Source organism: Larimichthys crocea, chromosome IV (assembly GCF_000972845.2).
Source record: "Larimichthys crocea isolate SSNF chromosome IV, L_crocea_2.0, whole genome shotgun sequence".
Lineage (NCBI taxonomy): Eukaryota > Metazoa > Chordata > Actinopteri > Sciaenidae > Larimichthys > Larimichthys crocea.
In genome coordinates, this window is record NC_040014.1 from 708,267 (window position 1) to 733,305 (window position 25,039).

The 25,039-nt window shown below is 40.7% G+C and overlaps 1 protein-coding gene across 6 annotated transcripts in view; it reads right to left on the reverse strand.

Annotated features, from left to right (window-relative positions):
* Positions 1–25,039, reverse strand: part of palm2akap2 (PALM2 and AKAP2 fusion) — an 89,508-nt gene that overhangs the window by 47,318 nt on the left and 17,151 nt on the right. For 5 of the 6 annotated variants that reach the window (XM_019259561.2, XM_019259559.2, XM_027278632.1 and 2 more), the window contains 3 exons: positions 19,605–19,656; positions 8,867–8,947; positions 2,573–2,694 (listed from right to left, as the gene is read on the reverse strand). In XM_019259561.2, coding sequence (XP_019115106.2) covers positions 2,573–2,694; positions 8,867–8,947; positions 19,605–19,656 — 255 coding nt within the window. The remainder of the gene's footprint in view (positions 1–2,572; positions 2,695–8,866; positions 8,948–19,604; positions 19,657–25,039) is intronic. The other variant, XM_027278634.1, reaches the window with a different exon arrangement.

Sequence of the window (25,039 nt, forward strand, 5' to 3'; positions counted from 1 at the left end):
AAATAGTTTTGTTTCAGGGTTTCAAATTTAAGATTTGTGTGACAGATTGAGGCACTCCTTCGACTCCCACACATGTGCTCTGTGACTTTATTTTACCCAGTGGAGAAGGTTGTTTTCTGAAAGCCTCCAGAATTCAATTTCAGACAGCTGAGCTCCTCTTAAAGCAATTTCCAGTGTACAACCAAGACCCTGGTTCACAATGGTAATTGATTAAGAGCTGCTTTAGTGGCATTGCTTAAATGCAAACATGCAAGACAAACAACAAGGTTATCCACTTCTGTGCTTAATGTTGGTTCTGCTGAGACAGAAATTGTTCTTTGTACACTTGGAGAGAGTTTTTAAAGATAATAAATGATAGTTGGTATATAACTGACATGTATATGCAAACTTTGTGCCAAAGGTGATAAAACCTGGTACTAAAGCATCCACCAACTTCTAGATCCAGTCAAAAACAGGCTGGGAAAGTGAAGCATTCAGGATGTTTCTGAGCCACTGTGGCTGACTGTGGTTGTGCAAACTGAACCTTTAACTTTTGGCACTGAGTTTTTAAAATACAGAATGTATTCATCATTGTGATACTGCTTTGGTTTTCTTCTTCCTGTCTGCTGACAAAAGAAGTGAAACCAGACCAAAAACACATGCCAGTGTAGCACAGTAAAGAATAATCTTTGTGGTTTTAATTGCTTTTGTAAGTAACTGCAATATCTCCTCTTTGAAACAGAGAATCAGACAACAAGTCTATTCAACAGCTGCTGAATGAAGTGATTCACACGAAGCGGCTCCACAATCACAACTGTACTTGGGCCCACAATGCTCTCTCTTTGACCATTCACTGCTGCTCTGTTTATGTTCTGTTATCCTGGTGTTTGTGGCAACGTATGATGTTGATGTTATTTCAGCGTTGGTGATAAGCTACGGTAGCTGCTGGCTAACAGAGTGTCTTTCATGCAGAGATTTGATAAATGAGGAGGTGGGGACTGACTCACTGCTGCCAAATTAACCCAGAGCCTCTCCACCAGCCTGATTTTCTGAGTGTGCTCTGATCTCCATCGCTCAAATACTTCAAGTATGAAATAACAAATCTACATTGCATGTTGGCTGATTGATTTTAACTCAACTCCCACTGATTGGAAGTGACATAAATACGTTTCCACTCCACTGTTCTCTTATGAAGCATATTTTTAGTCGCCTTTTTGTTTGACTTAAGAGTGTGTTATATTTTCCTCTGCTCTTTGCTACACGGTGCCAACAGTTTCTGCTGCTTTAGGCTGTGTTCTTTCTAGTTGTCGTACCCAAGCACACCAGGTGAAAAATACTTTTCTTTTAGCCCCATCACTTTTAATTTTTTTGTTTGTTTTTTTAGGAAATTTAAAGGGGATTTTTGACCATGCTAGATGCCAGCCTCTTTCCAGGGCCTCCAGCACATGAATACCTGGCCATATGCAAATAAACAGAAATACTGTGGATGTAAGAGTATGAGTGTATAGTTCAGTCTCGTGTCGATGGAAAACCAAGGTGCAGCCATGCCCGATTCACACACCCTGCAAATGGAAAACACTCACAGAGCATCACGTTGGCAAGAGCTGAGTGGCGATTTATTCATAGCACCGGTGATCTCATGGCCCAGCTTTATTGGAGGAATAAGTGACTATCTAACAGCAATGCTTGATGGGAATTAGGAAGCTCCTCCCAGAGACACAAACGCAGGAAGTGGCACATATCTCGCTCTCTTCCTTTGGCATTAACGCCCTGCTTTCACTTGCCTTGCTTCTATCAGTCTGTTCCTACCCTATGAGTTTGTCTGTTTCGTCCTCCCTGTTACATATCCCTCATCTTTTTTCCTCCTCTTCATCTCTCCATCTCTTTCTTCATTCCTCATCAGCTCTTGTTGCATCTGTTAGATGCACAAAGGCACAGCAGCTCATGGTGTTTCTTTTCACACCAGTGCACGAGAAAAATGTAGATTTTCCTCTAAGGTTACAGAGCTGCCCTGCAGAATCCAATGCCTGTGTGTGTGTGTGTGTGTGTGTGTGTGTGTGTGTGTGTGTGTGTGTGTGTGTGTGTGTGTGTGTGTGTGTATTTTAACCACTGTACAGTTTGAGTATGTTTGTGTTCAGCCACAGTCTCCCTAAATCAGGGCTCTATACAGGCACTTTGTTTTGATGCTTCAAATATGGCTGATGTAATTAAAGAATACTACTGTTGATGTCCTTGAAGTATCTATTTTCACTTTGCAGCTAAAAGTGTCCCAGCTCTTAATTTGTAGCATCAGATGCGGTGCATACTGTAACTGATGTTTTCTAATCAGTGGAAGCTAGTTGAAGTCACATTGTTTTCTTAGTACTTCAATTTGGAACTCGTGGATAGGATCTAGCAATCTGTGCCAGAAGAGTTTTAAAGTTTTAAGAGTGAAGGGAGGACAAGCAGATGTGCAATAAAAAAAAATACAGTATTTAGTGTCAACTAAGTTACTGTTAATCCTATCTGTCCAACATTTCAAACCTGATCAGCAATACTAAATTTAACATGAAGACCGGATGAAGCCCCACAGCGGTGGTGTCGACAAGTGTACCTGTGTATCAGGTCTTCCAGCCTCTTTCCTTGTTCTTCATCCTGTTCCAGCTGTTTCCGCCGTGCCTCCCCTTCCTCCGCTCCCATTCCCTGGAGGAGCCATCGCTCACGCATGGCTTTGGACTGTGGAGGGAACAGAGACACAGTTGGGTGCATACAAGGAGATTTTTTTTGTGTTATTACGTATTCTGGCAGCCATGTTGGACGTCTTCCTCCTCAGCTCGGCAGCAAACGTGAAGAGCTGATCATACTTTTAAATGTCCAGCTTGTCCATCTCAACAGGACTGATCGGACATGATCAATTCATGTTTTTGACTTGGCTAAATGAGCCTGCTGGCTAGTCAGAAAGCCTTCAACTCTTTATGCGTAGCTACATTTCTCTGGGTCCTTAACAATAATAAGTTGAATTGTATGAAACTGGCTTATAACCAGCATGCGTGCAAGCATGCAAGTCCATCCTACTGTGCCCTGCATACAAACAAAATGTAGGCCCCCTCGTCAAAACACAGTAGCAGTAATGGCCATGTACGGCTCTACAGTACATCAACACTCTTCAAATGGCTCTTTTTTTCTAGCCTGTTTGTGATATTTTTAGACATTATCAACAGCCAGTGGACCTCTACTATGGAGACTAATTTGTGAGAGATTTGTAAAATAACTGCCAAGCGCAGTTACAACAAATAAACATGTTGGCCCACACATGCACACAGTTGTTCTATAACACAGAGTGACTCCAAACTCTGCTGACACTCACAGAAAAACACAAATCCCATCAGGCCGAGGGAACAGTATGAAATATAGTAAGTTGTCTTGCTACACACATACATGGAAGTATTTTGCTGGTTTTGCTCAATCTCTAATTGTTCGTCCACAAACAAGTCTGTTTTTCTTCATTCCTGAACGCTGTTTTTCTTAAATTACATAAATATTCCTCAGATGTAGAAACTTCTCTGGAAAAGAAATAAACTGAAGTATATCTGCTATCCAGCTGTTGCATCAAGACACATTAAGGTAATTAAGAGCAACCTCTTATGATCTTAATAAGCCAATAGGCTCTGCCATACATCTATAACCAAAATAATGAGTCTGTAGTCTGTCTGATAAAGTCACTTGTTTATGTTAATAAGATGTACAAATGACATTAGGTCTCAGATTACATCTGCATTAACAGGAGTGAAAGTAGTGATCATCTCATCACACAGGGGTTACTGCTTTTTCTTTAATGTTTTAAAGACAAATGCCAGAGCTGTGTGTTTAACGTCTCGTCTCTGTCTGGAACTCTGTTCTGTTACCACAACAGAAGAGCACTCAGCTTCACCTTTGGCTGTTTGCTGTCAAAACCGTTGCTTGGCTCGAGGTAGCAGAGCTCACAATTAACAGTAAAAGTACCACACGCACACACACGCAAGCACACAATGAGCTCTGCAGAAATTATACCAAAGCATTTTACCACCTGTTGTCAGAATGTGGCAGTGGGGCTATTTGTTTGTGTCTGCGTGTGTGGCAGCTGCACACCCACATAGCTAAAGCTAACCTCTCATAGATCACATATTTAGAGTTGTCAGCCAGAAATGAGAGAATGCCAGAATGATCTTTCTAAACCTGTTTGTCCGGTAGACTAAATGAATTCTTTTATGAAATCTAATTTAACCGGTGATTTCAAATTTAAACAGACTGAAATGCCTTCAGATGTTTGCAGTTTACAAAAGGGTTCTTTTGTATCTTGGTCATTGCTCAGTTTGTCTTCTACCAAATCACTGACTTGTTGTTGTCTTTCTTGAAAAATAAAAATAAAAATCTGAAATATACAGTAGCTCTCCTGGTTAAACAGCCTGTGGCAGCATCAGCCCTTATAGCTACTTTTGCCCATCAATGTTGTTAGAGTTACTATTTTGCAGTCACCTACATTAATGCTAGTGATATCATATAAAATGATATCATGTTCAACTGGAAGAAAATTCATCATTAAAGTGTCCCCACAGACTATATTCTGTATGTGAGGCAAAGAAAGCATATTTATCCAGAGGACGATGCTGGCCTTTGGCTGACCTTAACCTTTGACCTCTCTGTGGATTACTTGTAAATAAAAGTTTCTTGACCACTAGATCAGTGATGAATAAAGTTGTGCTGGAGAACCGACCAGTTGTTTCCTCTGAGAACCAGCCTCCTCTCTGTTCCCTCTCACGCTGTTTAATAGACTTTCCATTTCCTGTTGAGCTCTGACACACAACCGCTTTGAGCGGGACTCTTAAAGGGAAGGTCTGGGGCTGTTTTTACAAAGGTCCATGCTATTCATCAGAAATAATTTTAAAGTCAAAAATACATAACTGCCACAGGAAAACTGAACCATATATTGTGTGGATAGGCTGAAACTGAAAATGCTGGGTCAGATTAACTGTACTTTGAAATCATTGCGTTGTTTACATGGTCCCAGACTCAGATCAACGCCTCCATTCTGAGAGGCTTGAATCATGCAGCTCAGAGGTTCTTATCAAATCTCTAGGCTCCAGTCTCCATTTCCTCTCCCAGGCCACTACGTCTCTGGAGAGCATACTACAAAGCCTGCTTCATGCTGCCTGGTTGTGTGGCACTCAGAGGTAATGGCCATTAAATGGGACTTTGTGACCAGATGCCGATAACATCTGGAGATCAGGCCTGCTGGTCCTGTATGCAAGAAAACCATACAGAACAGTACATATGCTCTGCAGGGGTTCAATTCCCTGTTATGTCAGTGGATGACATAGAAAAGCAGTAATATGTTTAGGTCAGGGTGCATTTGAATCATACTGTATATGTTACTTCTTTTCATTTTTTCTGTTTTGAAACACAGCGAGTAAAAAGAGAAGGAATAGAGACAAGACGCAGGCAAGCTCACATATTTGATATGTTCTTAATTTGTTGTATGCATGTACAGATTTTTGTCTTTGAGATGGTGGTGGCTCCCTTCTTTGTTCATCCATGATGGCTCAATTAAAAGCAGGTAATGTAGGCTGCATCATTTCCTATGCAGCAGGAAGGAGCTACTAGACACCAAGTGGGTGCCCTGGTGGCCTGGGGTTTAAGTTGCTAACCATGAACCGCAACATCTCCGGTGGGGGACCAAGTGTTTCTCCCCTCCTCTGATCTTACTACTGCCAGATAAAAAAAAAGTGCCCAAAATCATAATAAAACATAAAACAAATGGAAAAGCTTTTGTGATCTTGATTTTAATCAGCCAATGATGAAGACTAAGAAAACAGACATTTATGTGTATGAAAACACTGCGTGTAATTACAGTATGTTGACTTGCCTGGGGGGTTTCTGCAATGCAGCATTGATTGAATAAAACAACACAAGCCAGCAGTCTAAAGTGTAGTTGCTGCAGTAGTCTGAAATGTCAGCAGTTGATGTCATATGTAATTTGGTATGATTATTACTTTCCATGCAGAGTAACCAATATCAGGTCCAAAAAGAAAAAAAGAAAACTAGCAGAAAGAAGTGGGTCAGCATTACATTCATGACATATACAACAAAATGCAGCCCTTTCATATAGTAAAGATGAACACTAATCTGACCAGTAAGCCTTAGATTATTATTTTAATGTATTGTTTTGCAACTGGATCTGAAACCTAGACTTAAAACAGGCCAGACTTGGGTGTAACAGCTTCATTAATGGTTATACAGCACTGAACACATTTCTCTAATGGCCAAATACACATTGTGCATATGGCTTTAATCAATCTTCCTCTTTGGTCGATATTTCCATAAGTGGGTGTTAAATGCTGGAAAACAGCAGCATGTGAGAATCAAACTTATTTAATTAAAGGAGTCATTCATGCCAAGTGTGTTTAAATGCTCTAATTAGAGAATGGAATGTATTTTTATTGCAAATATTAAAACTGCTTAACCAATATTTGTTGTATAATTGGTAGCCACAGGCGTTACTCTACCCACCCTGCATGTGTGCAGCAGCATTTTCCAAGCAATTCCTCTGATCATCAGCAGCAGTTCCGTAAGCTAAAAGTACAAGACACTGAGTGGCGTTTTGGGATTAAACCTTTTGACTACTTTTATTTCAACATGCATCAAAAATATGATAAGGGAACAGAAATTGAAGTCTTAAACGTCATAGGCAGAATGTATTTTAGGGGATGTCACATGGTGTATCAGTCAACAAAATGAATGTCTAACCTATATCTGGTGACAGGGCTGGTCATGTGTTTTTCTGAGCTGGTGTTCAAGGTCAAGGGACACATATTTCATTGGTTGAAAGGTTCAAGAACATCACATAAATTAAAAGGATGTCTGAAAGCTGTTTGCTTTTTTTTCCCCCCACACTCACAATCTGTCAGCACTTTGTGCCTCCGTTTACACAGCACTTGCTATTTGAATGTCAAATCAGTGTTTACTTGAAACAAAATCTTGGCTTACCAGTAGCGGCTGGCAGTAATCATTAAGGGACATGTTTATGTGTGTTTGGATTTGAGTTGTTTTTCTAGAAAGAAGAAAACAGCCAGGCCTGCCCTGCTTGGCCAAGGGAAACTCTGCTGTAACTGGCCTGCACACCAGGAGCACACAGATTTTTTTAATGTTTAGATGGAATGAGTTAAATGGATCTAACACATTCATGTGTGCGTGCAAGTAATTAAACACACATGCACATGCGTAAAATCAGTGTGCAGGTCCAGAACAAAACTGTAAAGGAAGACATATGATGTATCTTTGAGAGCACGCTCTGTCTCTTTATCTTCATGTGTCATTTAGGGTCAAGGCGAGAGCTTAGAAAAAAAAAAGAAAGAAAGAAGGATTGATTTAAAAGAGATGAATGGGTGACACATTTGTAAAGCTTTTTTGTGAGCATCGTTGTTGACGCCATTCATCAGCTAACTTCTAAACCAAACGTGAACTCTCTGCCTTACCTTCACCTTTACATTGGCCTCATCATTCTCAGTATCTACTTTAAAATAACTGTTCAATCAAGTCTTAAGGATTTCTTATCTCTCACATACAGCAGCCTAGACTTTTGCAATGTTTAGCATATTTGTAGACCAAATGTTACTGTTATCAGTTATATTCAGACAGTGAATATAAAGCAAAAAGTAGAGCGCTCCATGAGTACATCACAATTCAGGGACAATGTTGAGTGAGATCAAGAGGAAAACAATTTAACAGCACCATCGTCCAAACTACACAAGATTAAATGTGCTTTATGGAAGACTGTGAGGCATTTTATGGCAATTTTATGCTTTAATCACTTTTTTATTGCTAATGGGTGAGCTCTGTGGACTGAATTATATCTAAAGGACTTGGGATGAATTTTCTGTGCAAAACCAAAGTATGTGATTTTGATGTGTGCCCCTGAATGCCTTCTCTCTCCACTTCTCTACAGTGTCAACAGTACGCAACACTACCTAATGTTAGCTTAGAAATGGAATCCGCTAATGTCAACAGACAACTGACATCAACAACACAGAGTCCAACACAAAGTCCAAAGTCAAAGCTAATATTACTGCAAAGAATGTAAAATATATGGGTTTAACTGGGCGACGTTGGCTTGCATGTGGATGAATTGATAGCTAGCAGACATAGAACAATACTGTCTTGGGTGGAGAACATTAGCTGATTTATACATTTATTCCAGGGCTGATCTGGCTGGTAAACTGGTTCACTTGATGTTTGCAGATCACTTTGTTGGCTGTTGTTGCCAGCCAGCCAGATACATGCAGTGTTGCTGGACTGAAGCTGGCTAGTTACCCGTAGCTTGGCAAAACACTGTCTAAGTGGATTTATTATTTATAGCTTGCCATGATACTACCTTATGTATTAAGACAAACAGTGTTGATTTTAGGCAACAATAAATTATGTAACATTACAGTAAAGGTCTAAATAACGATTGGTTTCAACCATTCAAGAGTGACGCAAGGCCGGGGCCAACGACCTACATGTAACTGCAGCATAGCAGAATTGGTCGCACCTATGGAGCGCGAGTACAAGCAACAGGATGCTGACTACAGTTCACTAAACAGCTAAAGTTCTCATTATTATCAAGGTTTTTTCCTGAATGTTACATAGAAAACCTTTAAATTGTAATCACTGCCATACTTATAATTATTAATTCTGAGTATTTACATGGCTGTTCAAAATGCAGAGCTAGGAATTAGCAGCTTGACAAAAATAGAAGCCGTGTGTAAACAGCCACATGCACGGAATATGTTGGGAACACATTGAATGAAGACGGATTGTAGATGGACGGGCTGTAATTTCACCAGTAGCAGCAACACTCCCGTGTTTTAAATATACTGTAACACACACCAACCTTGAGATGCTGAAGTTGTAGCACCAGATCATCGAGCTGGCTTCTTTTGTCGTCGATCTCAGTTTGTCGTTTTCGCTTCTCCTGCAAGACAAAAAAAACCAGAAGAGTAAGAAATCTCACCTCAGAACAGCTCATTCAAAAGTTTGATTGTTCTGGATTCATACAGAACAATAGGAGTTTCATTAGGTTTATTAGGGCAGTGGAAAAAAAAACAAGTGGGTGCATGGTGGTGCACTAATGCATGCTGTTGTATTGATTGAAGGTTTTGCTGTTATCAAGATGAGATCCCTTCAGGGCATTTAAGGTTTTAATATTTCAATTTAAAAAGGTGAGCAGAAACTTAATGGCTTCTTGTACTGTAGTCCATCTCAGTTTAAATTGATGCGTGGATGAGTGAGATGTAACGTTTAACTTCACATTCTGGAGAGAATGATTGCCGGGCGCACGCAGGAAGGAAGTGAAGTATTACAGAGGTCGGAGGTCAGGGCTTATCGAGGATTGAGGGGGGTCAGGGTACACAGGCTATCTAAAGGTAGGGATTAGGCCTTGAAGCCTCTAAATACTTGAACTTGAGGGGGGGAGAACATTCCTTAACTTCATGTGGGGATGAATAAGGTATTAGAATAACGTTTGGAGGCCCGGCTAGATCTACTTTGAGTGGGAGGTTTGAAACTGAAATAAAAAATAAAATACTGAACAGACTGTGGCAATGTGGAGTCACTACATGGATGGGAATATAAACAAAGCAGATCCCAGTACAACCCTGCTTGGGTCTGAAGGGCATGAGATAATGTAGATGTGTATGTGGCTTTATGTCTCTCTCTTTTTCTCTCTCCCTCTCTGGGAGCAGAACAAGGATTTCTGGGACGTTTCCTGTTGGCTAAATATAACCATCAGGGAAAACCCCAAAATGTGAATAAACCTCAGACCACCTCTCAAAAAGGGAGTAAAACTCAGCGAAGAGTGACACAGAATGGAATAAAAAGGAGAACTAAATAGAAAAGAGAAACACAGAGAGGACAGAGCTGTACAGAATAGATTGATAGTATCAGAAAACAGGAGATTTTTCAAGTTTAGGTTACATGACTTTTACAAGAAGAAGTAGTGGAACCACTATTGCAAATAGTGCAATAGTGTTTTTTTACTGATGTGCATTTTATCCACATTTTTGCTTACACTTTTTACTGAAGTACACTGTCCTCACCAGAAAGATGACAGCAATAGCTGTCTGTTCTCACACTTAATATGAATCATGCTTACATTGTGAATAATGACTGGTGTCTCTCAGAAGCAAAGGCGAAAGCAAAAGCAGCGTGACATTGTTAGGATGTTGGCAAGTTTCCTAGAGGAGGAGGCCGGGGTGACATCTGACTTTGACACTCGAGACTCCTCTTCAAACTTGACCAAACCACAGAAAATAGTTATATAAACCAATTTTGTGACGGTCACATTGGGTTGGTTTTGCAGACACTGACAAAGTATTTTGTCATTAAGAGTATTTTTTGGAGCTTAAGCTTTTACAGACCATTGCAGAAAGGTGACAGGATTTTGGTTTATGGTCTAAGCTAAAGGGGCACATCTATTTTGTAGGTTGGAGTTGGACCTGTTCAGAATGATAAGCTGAGTTCTCCTCCCCACTGGAGGACCCTGTTTTTTGTCAGCTGTGGTGAACAAATGTCTTGTTGTTGCAAGAAATGGACATAACTTTATGATGCACAGGACCCCATTCCGACAGATCTAATCTTTAATTGAGATAAAAATCTGAATCATCTCGAACACAACAGACCTAAAAAGCTAAACAGAACAGAGAAAACAACTTGAATGTATCCGTCTTGCTGGGAGAACACATCACAAAGCTGCACCCAGGCTGTGAAAACATCTGCACCAAACCTGAGGTCATCTCTCTCTCTCTCTCCGTCACACACACACACACACATGCGCACACACATGTATGTACAACCACAAACACCACAGCAACCTACACAGCAGCAGTTCCCATGGCTTGTGAAGCTCAGTCAGAGAGCCACAGTAGATGTATGGTCACCAGATGTCAAGGACTGTTAAGGACATGTGGTCGAGGAATGGGGCAAAGCACACAAATGTGCAAATACACATCCACGGAATCACCAAAAGCAAATACACTCACAGGCACGAAAATGTACACACAGATAAGTAGACACTAACATAGCCTCAGTACACTAACAGTACTCAGGCAGGATGTGTGTGTCTGTGCTGGAGAATCCTGGACCATACAGACACAGACGGACAGATGCCTGACAGATGCAGATCAAAGATAGTTTGTGTGACATTTGGTTTCCATCACATTCGAGAAAGACAATGCATAGAATGGGCTCTCCCATGCTTCAAACAGAATTGAATACAAAATATAATAGTTCATATGAGTGGTTGCTAAACTGTTCTACAATAGCTCTGCAGCAAATAACACAGACTCATCATTCATTTCAGGAGGCAATGCAGTGGGGTGCCCACTGCAGAGGGATGCGGAAAAAAAAAAAAACCCAAACCAAACAAAAGGAGGGCAGTCTAATAAAAAAGCTGACACCAATTCTACTTTTTCTGCAACGCAATGCAACCTACTGTGCTGGCCAATCAAATAGTGTTCATCCAGGCAAGCATACATTGCAGGTTATAATTGGAATAAATTATTACTGCTGTGAAAACTTTCTAGAGTTCCACAATCCTGTCTCCAAAGAGAAGAAACCGCTGTGTGGTGTCTTGGCATCAATGATGCCTTAGCAGTAGCAAAAATCTCAGATAAATGCAACCATGGCATTACTGAACACAATCTAACTCGCCAAGAAGTGAGCTTTAGATCGGATTTTTCCCTCCAGTGGTTGCTGCCGTTGTGAGAACTTCTGGAAATAATTGCATGAAAGCATGCATAAGGCACTGCTTCCTCATATGGTACTACTGCTCATTCAGTGCCATTATTCCCAAAGCAGCGTCAAAGTTTTCCTTTTTGGAATTCTCTCCTGAGAGTTCCTCAATCCCAGATATGGGCTCAGATCAAATACTGCAGTTTTAGAAATGGTCCTATACAAGGAGCCAATGCTAAAATGTTCCTCTCTAACAAAATCCTAGTTGTGTCAATGTCTTCACCCAATATCTTGGGCCATATTTTATGTGTACATGTGGAGAAAATTTGACTTTTTATTATAGTGCTGCTTTGATCCTTTGATCCTAGTTGTAAGTGAATGAATAGAAAAACTACTGAATGTTGGCTTGAATTTAGTTTCAGTGCCAAGAGTTTAACAGTGAAGGACTATTCAGCTCCCTGGAGTCATAGAGTTTCTACAAAGAAGTCTTGGATTGGTTCATGAGTCCAGCTATCACATCTCAGTCAAAACAAAAATTCATCAGATGGAGGGATCGTCACTGTCACTGAATTTGCAACACAAACTGACAACTCTATAAAAAGATGAAATTAATCACTACCCTTTGTACAGTTGAATGGACAGGAGAAAGACCCTGAGCACTCTATTCGCTGTATTTTCCCCTCAGAGAACACATCCTCCTCCTCGGGAAAATATGTTGACATTCTTGGTGACACACTCATGACTTCCCACACTCTGACTCACAGTTTGGCCCCACTTGGCTTGAAGCTGAGCTTTTACACAAGGGACATCACTTTTCCCACTACTGTTTGCACCAGCCAAAAAGTTGGACACTACAAAATTCAATAATTAAAATGAGTAAGGCCCTCTTCCTTTGAACATTTTAGTTGATTTGTTTAGCCTCACAAGTAAACGAAAAGGCACATGGATTGGACAGAACTCAGTAACCTCTCATCCTACAGGGTTGAAAATTTTGGCAGTGGATTGGATTTACAGTATCTGATTACAGTTCCTGTAAACTTAAGTTCAGCACGATGAACTTTCACTCTTCTCCTGTGGTGTATGTGCCAGAAAAGACATAATTTTAGAAGCTCAAAGTCTGTCTGATGTCCCTGCTAACCCTATCTCCTCCTGTCTTTGGGTGTTTCTTATAGTTGATTTGTATAACATTCTCATCCTTAACAAATTGTTCGGTGGTGCTCTTGCTAAGAGGACCAACAATAATATTTTCAGGCAAATGTAATAATTCTCACCCGGACAAACAAACTAGACGCAAGCAGGCATACCAGAGTCCAAGACCAAATATTTCAAATGGCCTCAATCTTACCTGGACAAAGAAAAAAACTCATTAAAGAAGAAAACCATGACATGTATGAATGCAGCCAATAAATCCTTGAATGAAAACTTTGATAGTTGTTTCAGTGAATGTTTAAGTCAAACATACTGATAATATGGAGAGGGATAATCAAAAGAGTAGACCGAAAGAATATCAGTAAAGAAAATTTTAATCCCATCGGCTATCGTTTGACATCAATTTAGACTCCTGGGACAATGGACGATGTTTTGGTTTCAGTGTAGCCAACAAATATTCGGATAACAGATAATGGAAATCCAGTCAAAGACCTCCTCTGCAGTTTGATTGATACACATTGATAGCATTTAGGCCAATGCATTCCAAATCTTTTGCTCTCCACATGGACTGTTTACATGCATGAAACTAAAGCCTACTAAAACATAATTGGTTAATACTACTCGGACTACAGATGGAAACCTAAGTGCTTCTGATGCCAAAAGAATCTGCATTCATATGCAGATATCTGTTTATAGAGATTAGTAAAGTTTGACTGGAAGCAAGGAGTGGGCTTGCCTTATGCCTGCGTATAAACTTACACTTGCGGGATGAGGTCACACAGACATGATTAAAATGTGGTAAAGCAGTGATGTAATTCTGCTTCAAATTAATGTGCTGCTGGTGTTGAGACTATGAACAGAAGTGAGCTACAGATCTGATGGGTCACATTCTGCACATGCCAACACACCCAGCAGAGACATCTCACAGTGAAGATCGTCTTCCATGCTGCGGGTAGCCATACCTGAACACTTAGAGAACAGAGACTGAAATTGACCTGCAGTTTAAATGTCATGGGTTTGATTCTGCACTTACTTACTCAAAATATCTTCAGACAAAAACATGAACAGTTAGTTAATACCTACAACGTGAATGACTTTATTCAGTACTTTAAAACTAATTGGACAATTTTGGGGTGAAAATCTATTTTGCCATTAGTGGTGACTATATGTGACGTTAATTTGTTAGGTCTACAGTGAACAGAACGCTAACCTGCTAACTCTTTAGCCAATGCTCGTGTCAGTGAATGCTAACTTAGCACATCACTGAAATGTCTTGAGTGCCTTTGTCATGCGATAGCAGCAAGTGGTGACTATACTCATCATGTCCATATTAAGGTGAGACCCAAGTCTGCTGCATTTACATGGACGGACACAAACACACACACAACCTGGTACCATTTTTTGATGTCTCCTGACTTCTGCTTCATCAGTCAACAAATCAGGCCACTGCTATCAGCAAACCAGGATGTATCTGGTATCAGGAGAGTAACAAGGCTAATATTGTGTTACATTTATATCTGCTAAAATGACCTTTGCTGCATGTCCCTTGGCCCTCTCTGCATTGTTTACTATCTAATTAAGCTCAAATGTCATGAAAATAATTTCAGAACCAGCAGTGCCCACTAGACCTGCATTTATCTTGCCTGTCTCAAGTCTCTGAACCCTAACCCCACTCACTTGTGCGCGCGCGCGCACACACACACACACACACACACACACACACACACACACACACACACACACACGCATGTACACACAAACACACCAGAATGTCCAGTAGACAGCTGCTGCTAATTTTAGATGGCATGTAATGCCTGGCGTGCCCCAGACCCCCTACTACCCAACAAACCACACCCCCCCTTCCCCCACAAAATGACACTGCCCCAAGCACCATCCCCACCCCCATAAACTGCTTAAGTCCATAAACCAAGCCTCGCCTTGCCACCTCCCAGGATCCAATCTGCTCAGTCGGTAGCTGGCAACACCCACTCTTCCAAATATTCAAAGACACTAAGACACTAATTCAGGAAAGCCAGTGAACAATCATATTTGAGCAGTCTGAACCATACACCATGAGCATATATACTAAACTGGCTCACCATGAATCAGAATATTTGATTTAGCTGCAGCTCTCTGGGGCTGGAAAGTTGTATCCAGTCCACCTCAGATCGAGTTTATGAACACAAATACAAGGATGTGTTGGTGATTTAGTCAGACATGTTTAATTGTGAGCACATAACCAACAAAGGGTCAAACAATCTCTTACAGAGGTTATTCTCTTGTTGCTGTAAAACACATTTACAGTGGTTTGAAACCGTTTATGTAATTTCCATTACCTAGTCTAGTTAAGATAAAATTGCTGCAAATAAAAGCAAATGACAGAGAGTTAAAGGCTAATCTGTAACAAACCGGAAGACTGTAAGAACTGCTCCTTTCTTTTAAAGCATTTAAAAGTGTTTGAAAGGTTATATTAGCACAACATGTGCACTGACAGAAACAGCTAACAGGTACGTTCAACTTGGAGCACAAGGCCATTAAACCTGAGCCCCATGATTCAGATGTAATAGCCACAGTGTGATGGAAAAACAACTAAAAGTAACAGAGAAAAGGTGTTTGTGATCACAGCCTAAAGTTATTATTAGTGACCCATTCTTAGAAGAAAACACTGGAGCCTCAATCAATAATTTCCAAATTGTTTTCAAGGGTTCAATGCTGCCAGTTTGTCAGTCCATAAGTGCAGTAAACTGCACAAACTACACATCCCTGCAGGCGGCCCAGCCCCCCACTTTATTTACCTCTCTGAATGCAGCCCATTACCCCTCCACTGCACAACACAGTCACAAATCTCTGTGCATGCCAAGGTCTAGCTATAGCATCCCCCTCAGCTTCACCCAGCCCCACTCACTTCCCTCCGTTAGACCTCACTAAGTGGATCCAGAACACTGACCAGCTTCCACAACAACCCTGAGCTACACAGATTACTTCAGTCCTCATCCAAGGAGATCAACTTGTGGTCAAATATAGGAAATATAATCATTCATAGCTGCATATTAGTCTTGCGGGGTTGGCAATAATACTGTCAAAGCATCAAAGCAGCAAAAGAGACAGGCACAGAGATTTTGATCTTTGAGCTGAAGGTTATCTTTTTCCACTGAAATAATTCTGGTCCCCGACAGTCTCTGTCTCGTCCACAGTGCCAGCAGCTGTCATTTCCTCATTCTCTGTCTTTTCCAACACACAAACACAAATGCACACACACACACACACGATTTTCCTACACCATCACCATCATCTCACTCCTCATGCACCACTTCCTAATTCCCCTTAGACTTGGCCTCAAACAATCTGCGGCCTTGTGTGTTTGGGTGTGTGTATGTGTGTATGTGTGTGTGTAGCGTGCAGCTAAGAGTCCAAAGGGCTGAGGTCATCTGTACAAACATATCACAGATACTACAGAGAGAAGTTAGTGAATGAGTGCATGTAAAAGACACACACACACACACCCACACATATATGTATTTTGCCACGCTGTTTGCGGTTGGCAGGCCACATGGGCAACAAGTAATTAGAAAGATGAAGCGCTCATCAGTCATTGGCTGATCTCAAAACCACACGTAGGGTTTTGGTGAACACACATGAATTTACAAAAAACACACACAAGCATATGCATGCACACGTAATCACTTTTTTAGGGAACCCTGACCAGGCTGTGCTCCATCCAACTGCTATAATTACATGTTAATAATATACCAATTACAGGTCTGGATTTAACAACATGACATCACAACTGTTCCCTAATCTGACCCATTAGTAACCATGGAAATCTGCACTGCTGGCAGCCGTAATCACTATCAGACTGTGGGAATTTTTGTCTGTTTGTGTTTTGGACAAATGAACCAATTGACAAATCAACTCTTCGATAAAATACTGAAAAATGTGTGAACACATATATATTACTGAATGATCAACTTCTTATAAAATCTCATCACATAGACAGATACACACAAAGTTATGATGGGTAAGAAATGTAGCAGAAAAATTACAAAAAGGGCTCATCTCAGTAATAATATAAAAGCACTGATAGAAAAAGTTATATAGTATGTATATATGTATGAAATCGCAAGACCGGCAGACGGACTGCATGCTTGTGGTGTGTGGTCATTCTAGAGCTGGGTGATTAATTTAAATCTTAGTTTTCCTGTACAAAGTGTAAAATAACTTTTAGAAAAAGAGGTTATTATTAGAACTCCTTTTCACTTAAAATGTGACATAGGAGAGAAGTGGCTGTGAAAAGCTGTCTAGAGTCACATTTCTGTAAGCTTTCTCACTGCACTGTCTCACTCTGCTGTGATTGAGCAGAGAGGTATGTCGTCCTTTCTGCCAAACTAAGAAAAAAAAAAAAAGAAGTAGTGATTCACAGCCATTAGTGCCATGCTTTATTCATGAGCCTTACCACACCGCACACAGACCTGTCTCTGTGATAAATCCACATTATAATGACAGCTGTTGTCTGCTACCTGACGGGGGTTCAGTTCAATAGATGAAAACGAGGAGCTCTAACTTGAAGTCCATAATATGATGGGTGGCTCAGACACAAAGAGAACTGGTCTAACCCCTGTCTCTGATTTTAGAGGGAGCTTCCAATTTGGCACGAGATCTGCTAAAGTATTGATGAGGTCGGACACTGATGGTGAGGACAATGAAATCTCAGAGTATCAATTATTGATGAAATCATTAGCATCAGTCAGCTGCAGACCGAAGACAGCGTGTGAGTGTGTACACTGTACACCTCTCTACAGGGGTTAAGTAATGCTTATCCAGAAAGCCAGACAAGACACTTTCAAGTCAACAGTTAATTTTAACCTCCTTTTCTGTCCATTTCAGATACTCTCGGTATTTGTCCAGCTATTGTATTTACACAGGACCTGCTGCGTTGGTTGGCTGAGTCTGTGGCTTACAGAGAGCTTAGATGCCTCAGAGAGTTGTTAGTACTATTAGTGTAATAGTAACCCTTCTCTATTTAAGTGCCTGGTAGGGCTTGAAAGCTATTAGTGCTGTTATTGTGCTTGATATAGTCCACACACACACACAGAGTTGAGACAAGACAGATGCTCATTTGGAGGAGACAAAGAGGCTCAAATGATTTCCTCGTATTCACCACCTGACTTTACTTTAAATGTGTGTCAAAGCTTTTCGTACTTACAGTAGGATCTCTGATAGTAGATGGCAGGGTAGATTTAGACCAAATAAAGCTTTCTTTGTAGTGCTTACGACAGTTGCCGCAGGAATATTCTGCAGTTTTTCTTGGCCTGTTGTGCCAAACCAAAACTCATTTACACATAATCAATGATTCTGTAGTGTCTTGCCAGATGCACATGCAAGAATGGCAAAAAAGAAAAATGCTTGTTCCACTCTGTTCAAAATCGTGCGAACTTTCCGCTCGTTCTCCACTAAAGTGCCTGGCTGGTTTAAATACATGCAGCCTGGTAAGGCTGCCATGATCAACGTGGCCAAAATAGTTTCTCCATCTGCCACTGCCGCTGTTCCCCCACTTGTGTTTAAATGTGTGTATGTGTGTTCCTGTGCCTCTGTGCATCTTGAGTGTGTGTGGTATGCTGTGGTTCCTCGCTGGCGCCAAATTTAGTCCCAGGCAGTGAATCCCGGTCTAACCGTTGCTCTGTAGTCCTACCAGCACCAGGCCAAACACTTCAACAGATGCCTTGGTGATCATGAAACATAATGCCGAGTATCGAAAACATATTCTTGACCTCCACGCAGCTGAGATCAATGTACTTTGGAAAGCTTCTACACCTAAAAACCTCAGACATCTGGCTAAAGAGAAAAAAACTGAAAGAACTAATTTTCCACCAACTTTCCTATGACTTCCCCCACCAAAAAAAAAGACATAAGATGAAAAGCTGACACGAACAGAAAGACAAACACAGCAGCAGTGCAGGAAAGGATAGTGAGGGAGTGAAGCACATTACGTGTGTAACAACAATTACTTTGTTTTTATGTTACAAAAAAAAATGGGTGTAGGAGGGTATGATGTCATGCTGCAGTGCTTCTAAAACATTAAGCTAATTAACTTTTGAATTTAATGAAAAGTAACATGACACAGAAATGTCTTTGATGCATTTGCAACATTTAAAAAAAAGTGACATGCAGTGAACAGTGTTTAGCTTTTGTCACGAGATAAGGTGGATGACAGATTGCACACTGGATGTCAGTTATATTGTTAATGGAGCCAATGTACGGTCAGCTTTAGATTCATGTGTTATGAGCTCATACTGTATGTTAGAGGTAATTGGTTTCAGAAGCTTGATAAATTATTGCTCCATGTTGAAGTTGAAGGGGTCACCGTGATGTCTACCACGTTTTCTGTTGTGTTCAGTAAACTTGAACTTTGGTATTGGAGCAAAGGGACAAAAAACAGATGCAGATACTTTTTCCCGCCCCTCTATGTGTTTGAATTGATGTGAGTGGAACATGAATGAAAAATGTGACCAGGCAGAGAGAGACAGAGAGAGAGACAGAGAGAGGGGTAACTAGTGAAAGAGGCAGACAGACTAGTAGAGTTGTAGGATCTCTGAGGTGCCAGACAGTTGTGCGACATATTATATGAATAACAAAGAGATGAAGACATGGTGGCCGTGTAAGTCACCGACAGCAAAACAAACAGACAGAAGGTCAAAGAAACATCAAGAGACGGGCAGAGCATAAATGGACGGTTTAAACACACTCTGACTTACCGCCAAGGCCTGCAGCCTCTCTTTGTGGAGCTGAGCCTCCTCACACGACATCCTGAGGGGAGGGGGGAGGGAGAAGCAGGGGAAAGGGGGGTGAAAGGAGAAAGAGAGAGACGTGAGACCTGGGAAGAGAAGAGAGCTGGAGTCTCCCTCAGTGAGAGGTAGAGAGGCAGAGAGGGGAGGGAAGTAGAGGAGAGAGGGAAGAGAAGAGACGGAGAAGAGGAGGAGTATCCAAAGACGAGGTTCTTCCTCAGCAGTAATCCAACCAGAGAGAGGAGACAGTGGGAGAAGGAGCTCGCGCTGAGAGGAAGCAAAGATCTCTCATTCACTGGCCATGTGCCTCACACTCAGCCCGCTGCTCGCATTTTCTCTTTCACTCTGACTCTATCACCCACTCTTTCTTTTGCACTCGCTGTCTCTCCTCCCATTTGTCCCCTTCTTCCCTCCCTCTCTCTCTTTTTTAGGCATGAGCCATGTGTGATTAAACAGCTGGGAGGAGCAGCTGAGAGAGAGAAAGAGAGGGAGAGAAGGGGAAGGGGCAGGGGGAGAGAGAGATGTGATGGCATGAAGGTAAGGGGGTGTGAGAAGAGAGGGAGAAAGGAAAGGGAATGAAGGAGAGAGAAAGACGGAAGAGCAAAATAAAACTTCAGAAGTATGGAAAGGGAAGTAGGAGTCATTTGTCATATCAGAAAGAGGAGACAATGTGTAATGGAACAGTCTGAAGATGAAACTAGACTAAACAAAATTTTAAACTAAATCTTAACTGGATTTAGGCTTATTTATGACTCAGCACAGCCTCCTATCACAAACTGTGATCGCTCAGATCTGTGCCTGAAGTGGCAGTCTCCTAAAATAAACATTTACACGGAAGGTAGGTCTTATTTTTAGCTGGTGAGATCATTTCCTTTTTATTAACTGAACTGTCACTGTTTTCTTTCCTTTCACTGATTTTTAGTAACTTATTGGCATTTTGGTTTATTTGAAATTTCTTTCAAAAAAATACAAACAGCAACTCAAAAAAGTCAAGAATATAATATAGGAGCTAATCAATTTATTTCCAGATATAAAATGTAATCTGAACCAAGAAACACATACTGTAGCACTGCAGGTATTTTGGACAACAAAGTATCTTGAGATAATAACAGGGAATGAAAATGACAACGTTACAATTATGAAGAAACAGAAAACAAAAAAAAACTTCAATCATGTTGTGGGATAAAACTCACTGGCCAAGTGGTGCCACTGCACATTTTTATGTTTAAAAAAATTGCTGCTGCTATAAACGTTATTTCCTGAACTATAGGCTGTTAATTTAACAATTAAATGCACATGATCAACTGTGATATTGAGGTTTAAAATGTGTTTTATACACTGCTGCATATCAAATCAAGCGCTTCCTAAACTAACAGCCAGCCACCAGGGGTGATCGATTTGGCTTCATTTTTGGGGAGCTGTCAAGCTGCTTTATGCGCACCCTGCAGCAGCAGCCTGTGCGAAGAATTTCCTGTATGTTGTCGGAGTAAAATAGTAATATACAACAGAGAGCAGACAGACAACATACAAAAATGAATGCCTGGTTGAGAAGGTGCAGACCTACACATCATTATCTATTGTTTGGAAGTTTATCAGATTTAGGGTAAGTGATGATAAGAAAGAACAAATCATAAATAGAAGCGCCAAATCTGGCAATGTAGCATGCAAGTAAGACTTTTTAATAAAGTTCCACACACAGTGATGCCGCCCATGCACAAACAATCGTACGGCTGACTCTTCAGGATCTATTTCTGGTCACTCTGATCATACGTTCCAGTCAAAAACAGGAACAGGAGAGAAAAAAAAAAGAGAGAAAAAGTTTTGTAACTGTTTCACTCACTCTATGAATTGATGCATGCAGATTAATCAGTGGAGCATCTTTGGAAGTGCAAACTGCAAACACACACACACACACACACACATAGACAACAGGAGGGCTTGTGTAAATAGGTCACTGTTACCTGTGTCCCAATTTTCTTTTCTCCCTATTTTAACTCAGTTTCATCCATTCCTTCTCTGCATCCTCTTACACGCTTTATTTTCTTTCACTCCATCTCTTCCTACATCTATTACCCTTGTTCTTTGTCTCCATCCTTCCTCCTCTTTCCTCTTCTACATTCATCTCCTTTCCCATGTCAGACACATCCTTTCTTTCTTCCCCACTTTGCTACATCCCTGCATCTATATAACCTGTTCTCCCTTTCCTACTCACCTCCCATGGTGCATCTTTGCCCTCCTTACTTCGTTCTCTTTCTACTATCACCCCTTTATCCTTCTCTTTCCCAACCTCTGTCTCTTTCCATCTTTCTTTGTCTCCCTCCTGACCCCTTATTTCCTACTCTTCCTCTTAATCCCTGTCCTCATCCTCTCTCTCCATGCCTCCATTCCTCTTTGTCTCCCACCTGTCCTTCCATTTATCAATTCTTCCTCACACTTTTTATTCCTCCTCTCCCTCAATGCCTCCCGTCCTCCTCTCTCTCCTTTTTCTCCTTCCCTCCTTCCACAAGCAAACGTCCTTATAAGGAGAAACAGCAGAAGCAGTCCTGGTCGACTCTTTAGGGAATACAGAGGCATGTAACACACACAGACACACACACACACACACCCACACACACACACACACTGACATAACAGCCACTGCATTACTCTAAAAAAATGCATAATAAATAACTGCAGCTGGAGAGTATCTGTCCCGTAAAGCCACTGGGCAGCTACAAGACTTGAATAAATCAAAAGTGACACTTAGGCCTCAGCTCTAGCTTCTTTCTTTGCATGCAAACTGTTAAACGTTTAAGGTTCTCTGGGATTTTGATGTTTAGAGGTGTTAGGGAGCTGTTAAAAGTCAAGAACCACATATGGCAACTTGAAGGTCATTTCCAAACTAATGCACAAAGACAAGTCTCTTGCAGATTCATCAATTCAGAAGTGCTGCCTTCTTTATCTGCTTCAAGTCTTCTGCGCAGTAAAAAAGCATTTTCAGCTTTTATGTTTTAGTTTACAAGAAATTAACCAAAACTAGAAATGGACTTTCTATAGTATGTATAGAATAAATGTATTCTAGAAGTTTGCAACAGGTGCTATATTGATATAAACCTCCTCATCAGGTTTATTTGCATTAAATCCACAATTTTTATAATACTTTATAACTTGCTTTCCATTGACTCATATTTAACACCTAGCTTCGTTTACACAGTATAACTGAGAAAACTAAGCACTATAATACTGTTACACAGCAAAATATCTAAAATATAAGCTGGAAAGTGATACATTATAAGATTAGATTATTATTCTAGTCTTTTTGACATTTCGATGTTGTGGGCAGAATGTAAATTGTTGCGTTTTTGTCCTGTTTATTTGCCCTTTGGCAACTTTTCAGTGCAGCTCGATTGTATTTTTATTTAAATTTCTCTTTTTCATAACAAAGCACTACACTGTTTAAAGCTACACTAATCAATATTTTCTTTTTATAAACAATGGGTCAAATGACTGTGCAGAGTGTGAAAAGTGCTGCAGTGTGCAGTTCCCCTCAGCTCGAGGGAGCAATGTCAGTCTGTGTTGTCAAGCTTATTATTTTGGCTTTAGAGCCCACAAGTTTACTGTCTTGGTCGACTCTCTCCACTAACACAGTGCTGTTTCCAAGGCAGTTTTTTTCCCCATCATACAGCAGACAGACAAACATACTGGCTAGCATCTAGAGTCAGATATTGCCCTCAGGAGTTGATGGAGACAATATTGAACTTACACATTCATTAAGTAGCAAGAGACCAGATTTCAAATCAATGCTAATGTTGCTTCATGTTTCCTGGAGGAGTAAACAAGCCCCATATCAACTTTATAAGGGTGAAAATATGGAAATATTTGGAATATTTCTATGAGTAATCAATTGTTAACTCAATGGACTTTATGGTAATCGTTATTAGACTCGTACTGCTAATGCATCATGGTGAGCTGGAATTGATTTTATCTTCAATTTTTCAGTTTGCTTTTTAGGAAAAAGTTTTTGTCAAGATGCTAACATTTTGCACGCATTGTATTTTGCTAGTTGTCATGATTGAAATTGAAGTGTTTTTATTCTCCACGTATTCTGCTGAGATCATGACAATTTTGACATAATATCCACATGAGGCTCACCATCAACATACTAAAATAAAAACTGTTTAACCCTGGGACCTGCCTTTATTAAAACACATTGCTGCATCTTTAATGTGGTCACATGCAGGTTATAAACCATGAAACGTTTGAGGTCTTAGTAATATACAGTTTATATTGTGAAACCAGGCTCAGCGCTGCAGCTGTCTGACTTTTACAGCCAGCAGTATTTGAAGACTTCTGGCCTCTCTAACAGTCTCTGTTTGATCTGGATTTACACCAATCACATCATTATGTTGGCAGCTCACATTACAAATCATACCTCTTTACTTTAACATTATTCTACTTTATATATATTTTATTTCCTTTGTACCCCACTTTGTACCCCTCCTACTTTTTAACTCTCTCCTCGTTCCCTAAAAATTCTGCTACCTTCCCCCTCCCCTTCAATCACTTAATTCTGGCGTCAGCTTTGGTTGGTTGTCGTCGGAGACAACAGCATCATTGTTCCTCTGCATCGCCACGACGACGCGATGACCTCACTGCAAAGCCAGCCCAGCTCCGCCTCCGCCTCCCCCCCATCCCAGCCCAGAGGTAATGGCCTCCAGATGTGGAACCAGAGGCAGGAAAACACACAGAAATATAACAACATGCAATGAGTGAGTAGGAGTTAGAGGGAATGAGCAAATATGGACAAAGAAAATAACTGTGTGTGTGTGTGTGTGTTATGTTAGGTTAATAATGCAGCCATCTTATTTGCCTGCCTTTCCTGAGTTTAGTACTCCTACATTTCAATTCTCTCCAAAATACAGAGCATCTGGAACAGACCGGCCTCTTCTGCAGACTAAGTTATTGGATGTGTGTGTGTGTGTGTGTGACAGAGAGAGAGACAGAATGGAGGGAGATAGGAAAAGCACCCAAACAGACATATTTCTGTCTATGGGAGTGCCACACTTGATCTCATTCATATTTTATACATCACTGAGGGAGGCCAAGCTGTGTTTGTATGTCACACTGTCTGTCTGTCTGACACACAGTTCAATTAAAAACTATTAAAAAGTATTTAAAATTCTGATATTCTTTCCCAACCTCTCCTTATTTTCAGCACACTTTCCCCTGGATTTAATATAGCCAATTGACTGAGCACTGCGGCCTCACTGCTAAGTATGTTTATTTTTCCTCTACAAACCAGTCTAATTTAACAAAAGCAAGTGTCTAGGTGAGTCTTGGCTAAAGAAATTGCTGACGGCTGAACTTCAGTGGCTTTCAGCAACTAATCAGATATCGGCTCTCGCTGTATTTTCTAACTGATAAGA